A 12,422-nucleotide genomic window follows, 5' to 3' on the forward strand; every position below is an offset into this window, starting at 1 on the left:
TTAGAAAAATTTATGAAGGAAAGTCTCCCACCTACAATAGCTCGCATTCCAAAAGGTGCTCGAATTTTATTCTCTCAAAATTTAGCCACATTAACCTCCCTAAATAAAAATATCAAAAGCTTAGATAATTGGATAAAACTATTATCACTTATATATTTAAATCTACATCTTCCAACTTCAAAATCAAATTTAACACAAAACATCAAAAAAACATTAAATTCTAATGACACAAGTTATTTTGATATACCTAAACAACCCCCTCATTCTTTTAATAACCTTTTGACAGATAAGAAAAAGGCCAAGCTTATTGAAAATAAAATTAACTTATGCAATGTAAATTCAGCTATCAACATAGCTTGTTTCAGTGATACTATGGCCCCCAATAATGATAAAACTTTCATGGCCTTGCAATCTAAACATCCTCAAGATTTTTCACAAATTATCCTTCCACCATCCAATAATCCCATTCCACTAACTGAGAAGGAGATCTTGGATGCAATCATGTCATTCAAAAAATATTCTAGGGTCATTGTTCCGACGTATAATTTCCAAAATTATTTGCTCCCGTATAAAATCTAACCTATCCAACTTACTACAACCAAACCAGCTTGGTTTTAATGTTCCTGGAGGATGTGAGGCGACATCCCACTCGACACGTGTCATTCTCCACAATACAGATCAATGCATCCTTAAAATAGACCTCAAAAATGCCTTCAATTCACTATTAATGGAACATTTTATACCCTCTTTTTGTGAAATATTCCCAGATTATTCAACGTACATTTCTGCATGTTACAACCAATCCACCTTTTTAAAATTTAATGATTCTATCATTCTATCTAAACAAGGTATCCAACAAGGAGATCCTTTAGGTCCAGCATTATTCTGTCAAGGTATCCAATTAATCATAAAGGAAATTTCTTCCAATTGTGACCTTAAACTAAATGTTTGGTACCTGGATGACGGCACTGTAGCTGGCCCATATAACGAAATTATAAAAATTCCAAGAATTATAAATGGCTTAGCCCCTCTTACAGGGCTGTTACTAAACCCAAATAAATGTGAATTTTATTCACCTCTTGAATCAGACTGCCCTCCTAAAAATTTTATCACAGTAAACAAAGCTAGCTTTACCCATCTAGGTTCACCCATTGGAGGAGAAAATGCAAAATTTCATTTCAGAGATGAATTCCTTGTCAAATTCAATAGAATGACAAATATTTTAAAACATTTACCTGCCCATCAGGCTTTTTATTTGCTTAAAAATTTTTATTCATCCCAAAAATTTTACATACCTTCCATTCATCGACAATCTTCACATCCCCTGAAATACTATTGGACCTCGAAGTCCATTTAAAAATTACCCTAGAATCCATTTTAAACATTAAATTCACATCACTCTCCTGGATGCAAGCTGCCCTTCCACCAAAGCTAGGAGGTATAGGCATCCAATCCCCCATCTCCTTGAGCATCTCAGCCTTCCTATCCTTAGTTGCTAAATTTCGTCATACACTAGGAGACTTGGATACTATCGACCCACATCACACGATAGCATTAGATCTATGGAAAAAAAACGCCCCAAACGGCTCACATCCCAATTCTATAAGACAAAGAGACTGGAATTTGCCATTGATACAGCATTGCGTCGATTACTTACACTTCAAAGCTGTTCAAAGTAAATCTCCATCTCTTTTTCTCCACCCAAGCTCAACCCCATGCATACTCGATGTCCATAATACGACCCTTTTATCAGATCAAATAAATCCAGCTCCACCCATATGCCATCTTGGATATGAATGGTTAGAAACTATCCCTAGCTCTAATCTAGGCCTACTACTTACCAACGAAGAACTCAGAATAGCTATAGGCCTTCGATTAGGCTGCGGTATCGTAACCCCTACGACTTGTGTCCTATGTGAATCTCACATTGATAGTCTAGGACACCACCCCCTACACTGTCGTTTCTCAAAAGGCAGACTTCCTAGACATTATGCCATTAATTCAATAATCAATAGAACGCTGAGATCTACAAATACTCCCTCCACACTGGAACCTACCGGTCTTAGCTCCGATAATCAAACCAGACCTGATGGTTTGACGTTAGTCCCTTGGAACCAAGGTTTACCTCTCGCTTGGGACTATACCTGCGTTGATCGTTTTGCCAGATCTTTTTCTGCCAACTCCATCTCAAAAGCGGAGAATACAAAAACAAATAAATATTGCCACCTTAATAATATTTTATTCGCTCCGGTAGTCTCAGACACCTGTGGATCATTCGGACCCCAAGCCTTAAAATTATTCAAAACAATAGGGCAAAGGTTACGATTAATCACAGGTGATCCGAAAGAAGGTTTCTACCTCCGCCAAAGGATTTCAATCGAAATCTGCCGTTCAAACTGTATATCCATTCATGGGTCATTAAGCCCCGTGGACCACACCTAATTAGATATCCCTCTTTTTTTTTAAAATAATTTTTTAATTTTTTTTTCTCTTAATTTCCTCTTTTAATTATATGTTTTTATATAGATTTTTTTGTTTTTAATATATATTTTTAATTCAATAGTGTATATAAATGTTCATGTTCATGTTTTAATTTTTTTACCGAGTTTACCTAATCCTAAAAAAAAAAATCTATTTTAAAAAAGAAATAAAATTTAAAAAAATTATTTAGAAAATATTATAATAATGTAAAATAAATATAAATAAAATAATAAAAAGATCGGATCTTTACAGGTATCGACCCGATCCGATATTTTCGGAAAACGCTAAATATCGGCACAGCCCTACAGATATCGATCTGATATTTTTGGAAAACTCTAAATATTGGTGCCGATTCGATCCGATATTTAATATCGGCACAGCCCTAGTAAATAATAGGGGTTAGGTTCTGCTTGAATAGATATAAGCTCTTTTTCTTTATAAAATTTCATCTCAAAAGATAATAACTCGTATATTTATTAAGAAAATTTTCACATATTGCATTAAGCATTGCTGATATCCTATTTCCTTAAAAAATTTTTGCAAACTTACTAATAACAATTCTCATCTTATAAAAAATGAATATAAAAAAAGATTTCAAATAAATTGTAATAAAACAAAGTTTAACTTGAGCCGCCAACAAACCTACAGCCTCGCCAGGCGAAACCAATGATTGCGCATTTTTGAATCGCAAAATTTTTTTGATATCTTTAAAATTGGGTGGAAAATCACTTGATGGATATTCATTATGACAATTATTAGATTCATAGATATTCTTATGGCCCTTAGTAATCGACTGATGAGAACTATAATTCTTTTTTATGAAATTTTGTAGGTTTTCAGACATTTCACCATTGAAAGATTTCAAACTTTTTTCAAATAGAGTATAAAATTTAATACTAAAAATCAACAATTACAAATAAACCAGTTTTAAAACAAAATGAAATACTAATTAAGCAATAGCTACAAAAATTTTATCCATCTATTTAATCTGAGTTTATTAATTAACATAAAAGCTAAAAGTTTCATTTTAAGATAATCAATAAATTTTTTTACCGTAATGCATAAAATTATAAAGTTAAATATAACACCTTTTATATAACGACTTTTTATGTTTGAACATGAAATTGGAAGAAGAATGATTGGCTAAAAGAAAATCCACTTGAGATTTATTTTTTAGATATTGACATTTTGTAACTTCGAGCCCATCTTCGCCATACAAAAACTAAATTTTATAGATATATTTATTTCTCATTTATATATAAAGAAAAAATAAGTAATATTTTTTTTACATAAATAAAATTATATAAAAGCACAAAATTTTTCACTTATATCTTAGTTTTTTTTAGAAAAATGCTGGAGGAAAACCTGAATAATAGAATTGTCGGAGTCTCTAACGGTAGAGTCATAACACACTTTAATTCCTTCCAAATGTTTGATCAGACATCTTTGTAAATAACCGGAATGACTAGTTTTAACTGCTGTATCAATGAGCCCCTTTCAAAATTATTTTTTTCATAATGATTAAGATCAGGATTCCTTAAACTTATTACAGTTTACGGCTCAGAGGCTTAAAATTAAAAGTACGTTGGTAACTTTTGCAAAGGTTCCCCAGGTTTTAAGATATTACAATAAATTTAAAAAATAAATGAAGGGTTAGTGTGTATATGATTTGATTTAGTTTAAAAAAAAGAAATGTCGGACTTTGTAACACCTCAGAAGAAAATGAAGATTTCGCAACTTTTATAAAAAAATGATTTAAGCAATAACCATTAATATACCTAAAAGGGTTTAAACTGGACTATAAAAGTCGTTCACGACAATTATAAAAGTTTGGTTCACTTCAGGTTCTTTGCTTAAGAATGTAAAATGATGGAAAAAAAAGTGACATTGCTTTGGTTTAAAAAATAACAACATTTCGCATATTAGCAAAAAAAATGTGTAACATGTCAATTATAAGAACAAAATATGTTAATGAGTTAAAAAATGAAACAAATTCGTTGCAATTGTAAAATAAATTGAATTAAATTAACGATTGAAAGATAAAAATATCATTAACCTCCCTTCCAGCCATGCAATGGAAAAAGTAGTCCTGAGGTTTGAGTCCCGTCAAAAATCTGTAAGCCACAAAGCCCCTCGTTTTTGGATTTGGATCAAAGCTTGAGAAAGAAGGTAGAGAACGACCGGTTATAAGCACGGGTGGCCGCTTTCCTTCAAGCTCTATTTGACCGAGAGTGGAACATATTTGAACGCAATTTACCTTTGTTTTTTTAAATATATTTTTAAAAAAAATATTTACTTACTAACTATTTATTATACAAAATTGAATTTTAAAAGGTGATTTCTTTTCACTTGGTAAATAAGGAACAAAAAAAATATAATTACTTTGTTTCTTGCTTTTGGTATATTTTAAATCTTATAAACCAACGAATAAATAAAATTATCATAACAATAAAGGAGGGTAAATTGTGTATTTCGTGGCATATTATTAATTAATAAATTTCATTACAAGTGTTCCTTTGGCACCGGAATTGACCATCAATAAAAGATTATTGCAAGGAAATGATTTGATAAGCCCATTACCCATGATGTGTCTTAAATAGAGATAATTTTTTAATTGAAGATAATTTTACGCCATAATAAAAATCATTAAAAACTTTTTTTTATTACAGTTAATGCGATAATAATTAGTAAATAAAAAAAAGAGTCTGCTTAAATAGATAATTTAGATTCAGATAAATGAGCAAACTTACCCTGAACCTTTGTCAAAATGAAAATGCTTACCTTAATGCCCAGCTAGGCCAATTTTAGATCAGTCGACTCGGACAGGTATGTAGGATTCTAATGAATTTTCCAAATTACTACATTTATTTATTTACTTACTCGGTAATCTGATTGTTGATAGTGTCTACGAATCTCTTCGAACCTTTCTCCCATTCGTTGAGCAGTATTTCATCTCTAGAATAAAAGGCCTTGCGCCAAGCCTTTAAAGGTTCTGTATCACCGAAAATTTTTCGCAATAACTCATGAGATTGTAGAAATGTTTCGGGTTTGATCATTTTACCAATGTTATCACAAGATTTTATTAATTTTTTGCGCTTTTTATCGGCCTTTTTTATTAGAGAATTGTATTTTAAGAAAAATTCGTTGGAATAAATTTTATATTTAAAAAAAATCAGTATGTAAGAAGTATGATGTTTGTATAACTATTGCCAGTTTATAATGAAATAAACTGCCCGCATATATTCTCACAAATCAAAAAGTAAATTACATCTGACCAATATGTTAAAAGGTAAAAAAAATATTCAGAAAAAGAGCATTATTTATATTCGATTCATTAAACTATAAGAATAATATAGGGATTTTTCAATAAAAATCAAACTATACCTTTAAAATAATATAAGACTTTTTAGAAAAAAATAGGGATAAAATTTAAACCTTATCGGTTACGAGTAAATCTTTGATTCCCAAAGAAAAGCCGTTGATTTGAAGGTAAGAAGTAAATAATTTACCCAAGACTGTCAATATATCCGAAGCTATCTGGCCACCATACAACTCTTGGCAACAATGAATCTATACACAAAATATTAAACATAATATTAAATCAAAAATTATTATTAAATATTTTAATATGGAGATAAGAATCAATTTTAAATATTTTTGACTTTTGTTAATTCCAGCTAATTTTATTAAAATTGAATTCTCGGGATTCCGAAAATTAGGATCTTAAAGGAAACTGTAACAGAATGGAACAAATTATCTAATTAATTGAATGTTTAGGTTTATTTTAAAATATTTCAAAATACAAACCAATCCAAATGGAGAAGCTCCAAAATGAGATTTATCGAATATCCCTCTAATCCAATATCCATTTCTTACAAGAGCCCCATCTTCGGATAAATGATGTTTTGACAAGATGTCTAGGTGTATGGAGGTGAAATTTCTATCATCCATTTTGGAGGATTTTTTAGTACAATATAAATCTTCGGTAACCTTGCTTTTTTTGTTGTACATGTTAAAACATTTGGCCCGATCTGATCCAATAGAATTGAGCAAAACGGTGGAAATTATCTAATATTATACCAATAACATGAGATGATTAAAATTAACTTTTAAGTTAATAATAAAATAAAAATGCTGTATAAAAAAATTAAGGATTTAACAAATGTATTCCCAAAAAGGAACCATAATATTATAAAGCGAAATTTCAACTTGAAAATTGGATATTTCTTTAAAAAAACTTTGCCTTTTCATTATACCCCAACCATTATGAGCATGTTTATCTATAAATGTCTAAAAATCTATTGACGAGAGATATGATTTTGGAGATAATATGAGTATTAAATATCAACTTAGTTAATATTTGTCACCATATATGATGTATCTTTAAATTTTTAAACGGATTAATATTAGATATGTTCACTAAGATAGGATGAAATAAAAACTATAATTGTTCATATGAAAATCAATAGTGTACGACGCTATGCATCTGTAATCTAAATATCTTAATTATAAAACGATTTAAATTTTATTTAAAAAAAAGTAGTATAAATCATATTAAGACGCTCAAAAAAAATATATTAAGAATGATACTACCTGTTTTCCAGACCATAAAACTTTAGGTTTCAATATAGCTGGTTTGATGGTATATAAACGTTTTCCCAAACTTTCTGAAATCGTGTTTCCATTATAATTTCTTAATTTATATAATAATCATGGGTAAATTATAATTGATAAATAGAAAGTGGAGCTATGATTTGAAAACAAATTAATATTTTAATTAGTGATCTGCATAGGGCCTAATTTTTCAAGCCTGGCCCGGCTCAAACCTGATTTTTTTAAAAAAATTTTGCCGGCCCAGCCCAAATTTATTTAAATATAGAAATTAATTTTTATAATTACTCAAAATAAACGATATATGTTATTTGGCGTCTACTTTTTATAAATAAAATCACACATTTTTGATAACTCAAGCTGTAAACTTGAGTAAGACTTTTGCAGATCTCTAATTTTAATATAGTTCATTCACAAGATATAAATATCTCCAATAAAATGAAACTATACTACACTACAAAAAGGGGACCAAGATATTAAATTTATTAAAAGATAATTCAAGAAAAAAATTAACTTATATTATAAAATGTAACCTAGTAAAAATATTAGGAACTGCACGATCTCCAAAAGCTTTGTAAATCAGATCTTGGTAATCTCTTCTATCAAAAAATTTGCCTCTATTAGTCAGCAATACGCCTGCTATAAGGTGGTCTTGAATTAAGCCAGTGAGAGGTGTACCATCTTTCGATGTTAGATAATTGTGCTGACAGCTTTTTTAGATAGAGGAAAAATGGTAATTAAATTTGAATATCAAAAAAAATATATATGATGACCTTACCGTGTTAAGAAATAATTGTGAATCGAGTAAACTAAACTAAATCGAGAATATAAAATGCAAAAAGACCAATGAGATAACTTAACTATGAATTAAACTAAAGATTGACGTGACTAAACTGAGAACAATTGGTAATAGACTACCAACATAGAAATTACAAGACAATCGAGCTTGCAAATGGTAAATCGACTAAAACTTCAACAAACGCTTAAATTTAGAGTTTCGCAGAAATATATCAGGAATCAGGCAGGTTTTCAGCAGATAAACTAGTCCATGCACAAAAAATTATAATATCCAATTTATAAGATATATAATAATTTTTTATATCACTTTTGTATATTTAATATTTTGAACTGTTGTGCTAATTGGATACTGTTAACTATTTAATCCTGTGCTTTAGCCATCCCAGGACATGTAGTAAAATTAAAAAATAGTAACCTAAGTTTTAAAGGATATCTCTACGTTTTGAATATTTCTAACAGGATGATGATGCTATGATATTATTAGTTTAGCCTATATATTAAGATAAATTTTTTATAAGAAACAAGATAAATACATTGCATAGATTTAGTTCTTCTATACATTTAATTTGCAAATTAAATAAGCTACAATTAAAAGAATGAATTTAATTCGTAATAAATTTACAAAATATACAATCTTGTTTAATTATAAACAAATTTAAAAATAACAAAATTAAATTCAATATATATGTGTATATTTCGTTTGGAATATGGTAACATGTTTTCTTAATATCTTAAATTTGAATGTATATTTTATTAGGTTTAAATTGTTCATCGCGATGGTTACCTGAGATACTTTCTGATTTCATATGATTTTTTGATAGGTGCCTTTTGATTAGCAACACTTCTAATTTACTAAGCTACTGTCTCACCCTCAGAATTATATAAACTTCAATATTTTTTAGTTATATCATAGCAACGTTTTTCTCTTACTCTAAACTCAGGTACGTTTGTCAGATCCCTCTAGTAATTTAGTTTTTTTCTTTAATTGGAATTACGTAGTAGGAGTCTTATATAAATATTGTTTTATATTCTTTTCGATCGTTCCACTAACATATTAAAAAATTTCTAGATTCTATGCCTATTTTTTAAAAAATATAAAATTAGTGAATATAAAGTGTAGCATGGGAACGGAAGTTTCTTCTTAAACAATTGTAATTTTTAAACGATCAAATTAAGCCCTTTTATTTTAGGTTTTCATATAAAAATATACTGCGAAATTTATTATCTTACCACTTATTTTTGCTGTAGGCTATCTATAAACTTGAAAAATTGTCTTATATAAATACTTTGCATTTAACATTCAATCAATCACAATTATTTAGAAGTTTGTAACAAGGCAGTTATAATAATTTTAAGCATTAGGGTAGGGATCATATACATTAAAAAATAATTTTTTGTTAGATGATACTCCATAATTTATAAGTTTAACTATATATATATATACAATTAATATAATAAACCAACAATTCAAAAATTTTTTTAATAAACAAATTTTTATATAAATGGGCGGTAAAGCTATGGGTGGGAAGGGCCATTTTTTTAAAAACAATGAGTTAGAAATGTGCCTTAAGACCTATAATTGCTGTTTATCATCCTCACTTTACTAGTTTTGTATATTCTATCATTTATTTATAAAGAAAAGCAATAATTATCATTTACAAAAATTAAAATACCATAGATTTCGGTCAGCGCCAGATATCGAAACTAGTCACAGAGGTTTCCTTGTCTCCTCAAGATTTTTTTCGTCATGGTAATAGTTTATTTGGTGTCCCAATGACCTTTCTCGCCATGGAATACATATATATTTGGTGCCTTCATGAATTTCTCGTCATGAAATCCTTTTGTGCCTTCTTTACATTTCTCTCAATGTTACTTTCTTTTTGCAGATATATTTAAAGAAATCATCATTTAAATAACTGAATCAATTTCATAATCGCAATCCTGGACAATTACTCTTTTTATCTTTTAAAACACCTGTAATGGAAATTTAACAGCGATATAAATTTTTTTATTAGAAATGTTTGACATACTTTAATGATACATTGTGATATCTCAAAATTATTACTTTGTTGAAATATCTGACATATCGTCTTCCTGCATTATGATAATCTACGATTTTTACCATATTGTGTGTAGGGGCAAATTCAAAACATTAAGAGAATTTTCAATTGAAATATCTGATTTATAATTGGTAGCCAATAAATATATAGTGAGTTTATGCGAATCGACAATTTATAAGGACTTTTAGAATCCATAGAATATTTAACAAGATTGTCATTTGAAGTATTAAAATAATCTACGCTACTCAGTTTTAATATTCCATCATTATTATTTTTATTTGGATGAAGGATTTTAGATCATGGATAATCATATCTTGTGTCGATTTACCTGATATTATATCTTCAAAGTCCACTTTGTTAAGTGTAGATATGACTTTTAGGTAAATCGATAGCACTACTTTCTGATTTTGTAGGTATATTGCTTGCTATCTGTATCAATAGTGTTGTCTTTCACATATAAAAAAAGTAAAATAAATAATAGTGATAGGCTTTATAATAAGAGGATAAATACTAGTCCAAAGAATGACACAATTAATTGGCTCTTCAATTGGCAAACCCAAATCTCGTATATCCCTGCTATAAGGGTAGTTCTTAAATATGATTTCTGACCTAAAAGGATCATTTAAAGCAGTGCTAGTGGCGTAAAATTCTGCTAAGCCGTACCCTTACATTTAAAAGAGAATTTAATAAGTTCTCTGATGAGTTCTTAAAATTTAATAAATCACCATATAGAATATACATAGGGCTATAAAAACTGCAAATTTTTTTGTTTGATATTATTTCTAAGCGGCTTTAACCCAGCCATATATAATTTCAGCATCTCCAAATATGGCTATAGATATCGATAAAATAAGTTCCCATCGCCACTGTTAAGGGGTATATATCTTTCTAAAATATCATATCCATTCAAATATTTTAAAACTATAATATTTACTTTATCTTTATTACATCTTGATATTCATAATAAGGTAGGGTTTTACATGATAATGAATAAACTCATTGTTAGCTGTTGACTTAACAGGAAGATTTAAACACTATTGAATCATTTATTTTATAACAATATTTGCAAAAAATTGTCCCAAATCATATAAAATCCTAAAGGTGAATCTTCGACTTTTCATCCCAAATCATAGCTTATATATTAATGGCGAATAAATATTGTTTATGGCGAGAAACGTCATGAAAGCACCATATATATGTATTCTATGACGAGAAAGGTCATTGGAACACCAAATAAATACTCTAAATGGATAAAATGGTCATAAAAGAACAAAGAAATCACCGTGAATAGGTTCGATATCTGGCGCTAACTGATATTCATGATTATGGTAATTTAATTTTTGTAAATTAAAATTATTGCTTTTCTTTAAAATGATGGATTATACATAACCAATATGGATACATCTTTTCACTTTTAGCTTTAAGCTTTTTAAAAAATTTACCCGCCTACCCATTTATATAAAATTTTATTTATTAAAAAATTATTTGAATGGTTAGTTTATCTTTATATTTAAACTTATAATTATGGAATATCATCAAATAAAAAATTATTTTTTAATATATATGATACCTAATACCTAATTATTTTAAATGGTTGATACAGACCTCTAAATAATTGATTGGTTAGCAAAGTATTATTATCAAATATAATTTTTTAAGTTTATAGACATTTTGTAGTTATATATAGTCTACAGGAGACACAAGCGGTGAGACAATAAATCTTGAAGTATAGTTTTAATAAAAAAATAAAATATAAAAGCTTGATAAATCATTAAAAAAATTACAATGGTTTAAAAAGAAACGTTTGCCCATGCTACACATATTCACTAATTTTATACTTAAAAAAAAATATGGCAGAGGATCTAGACATTTATGAATATAATTATTTTTTAAGTTATAGAACGATCAAAAAAGAATTTAAGAAGATCTATATCCGAATAGAAACGTTACCTGAGCTTAGAATAAGACAAAAACGTTGCTATGGTATAACTCATTTTCCATATAAAAATTATACATAAATATTAAGTTATATTTAAAAAAACAATTCTAACATTTAAGAAAGACATTGCGGTAAATTACAATGACGCTAATCAAAGAAGGTACCTGTCGAAATATCGTATGAAATCAAAAAAGATTCCAAGCTTGATGATGATCAGAACAACGATGAACGAGTTAAAACAGATAAAATGTACATTCAAGTTTAAGACAAAGAAAAATATCCAAAATAAACACTAATATCTCACCTATATATTGTATTTAATTTTGTTATTTCTAAAGTTGTGATAATTAAACAAGATTGTATATTTTATAAATTTATTATGAATTAAATTTATTCTTTATTATATATATTTTCACATTGTAAAATAAAGTGTCTAACTAATGTGTTAAATTTTTTAAAATAGTATTTGAAAAATATAATGAATTAAGTTTATGAACTATCTTAATTTTATTTTTTATAAAATAATCGTGATA

The 12,422-nt window shown here is 28.3% G+C and overlaps 1 protein-coding gene across 4 annotated transcripts in view; it reads right to left on the reverse strand.

The window, feature by feature from the left end:
• Nucleotides 1-12,422, reverse strand: part of LOC135925164 (DNA-directed RNA polymerase I subunit RPA1-like) — a 59,914-nt gene that overhangs the window by 16,152 nt on the left and 31,340 nt on the right. For all 4 annotated transcript variants that reach the window (XM_065460376.1, XM_065460375.1, XM_065460374.1 and 1 more), the window contains 10 exons: nucleotides 7,626-7,802; nucleotides 7,075-7,174; nucleotides 6,289-6,549; nucleotides 5,917-6,051; nucleotides 5,362-5,588; nucleotides 4,988-5,072; nucleotides 4,538-4,738; nucleotides 3,847-3,975; nucleotides 3,570-3,703; nucleotides 3,107-3,347 (listed from right to left, as the gene is read on the reverse strand). In XM_065460376.1, the coding sequence (XP_065316448.1) occupies nucleotides 3,107-3,347; nucleotides 3,570-3,703; nucleotides 3,847-3,975; nucleotides 4,538-4,738; nucleotides 4,988-5,072; nucleotides 5,362-5,588; nucleotides 5,917-6,051; nucleotides 6,289-6,549; nucleotides 7,075-7,174; nucleotides 7,626-7,802 (1,690 nt within the window). The remainder of the gene's footprint in view (nucleotides 1-3,106; nucleotides 3,348-3,569; nucleotides 3,704-3,846; nucleotides 3,976-4,537; nucleotides 4,739-4,987; nucleotides 5,073-5,361; nucleotides 5,589-5,916; nucleotides 6,052-6,288; nucleotides 6,550-7,074; nucleotides 7,175-7,625; nucleotides 7,803-12,422) is intronic.

The sequence above is a fragment of the Gordionus sp. m RMFG-2023 genome, chromosome 2, assembly GCF_954871325.1.
Source record: "Gordionus sp. m RMFG-2023 chromosome 2, tfGorSpeb1-WG-v2, whole genome shotgun sequence".
NCBI classification, from domain to species: domain Eukaryota; kingdom Metazoa; phylum Nematomorpha; class Gordioida; order Chordodea; family Parachordodidae; genus Gordionus; species Gordionus sp. m RMFG-2023.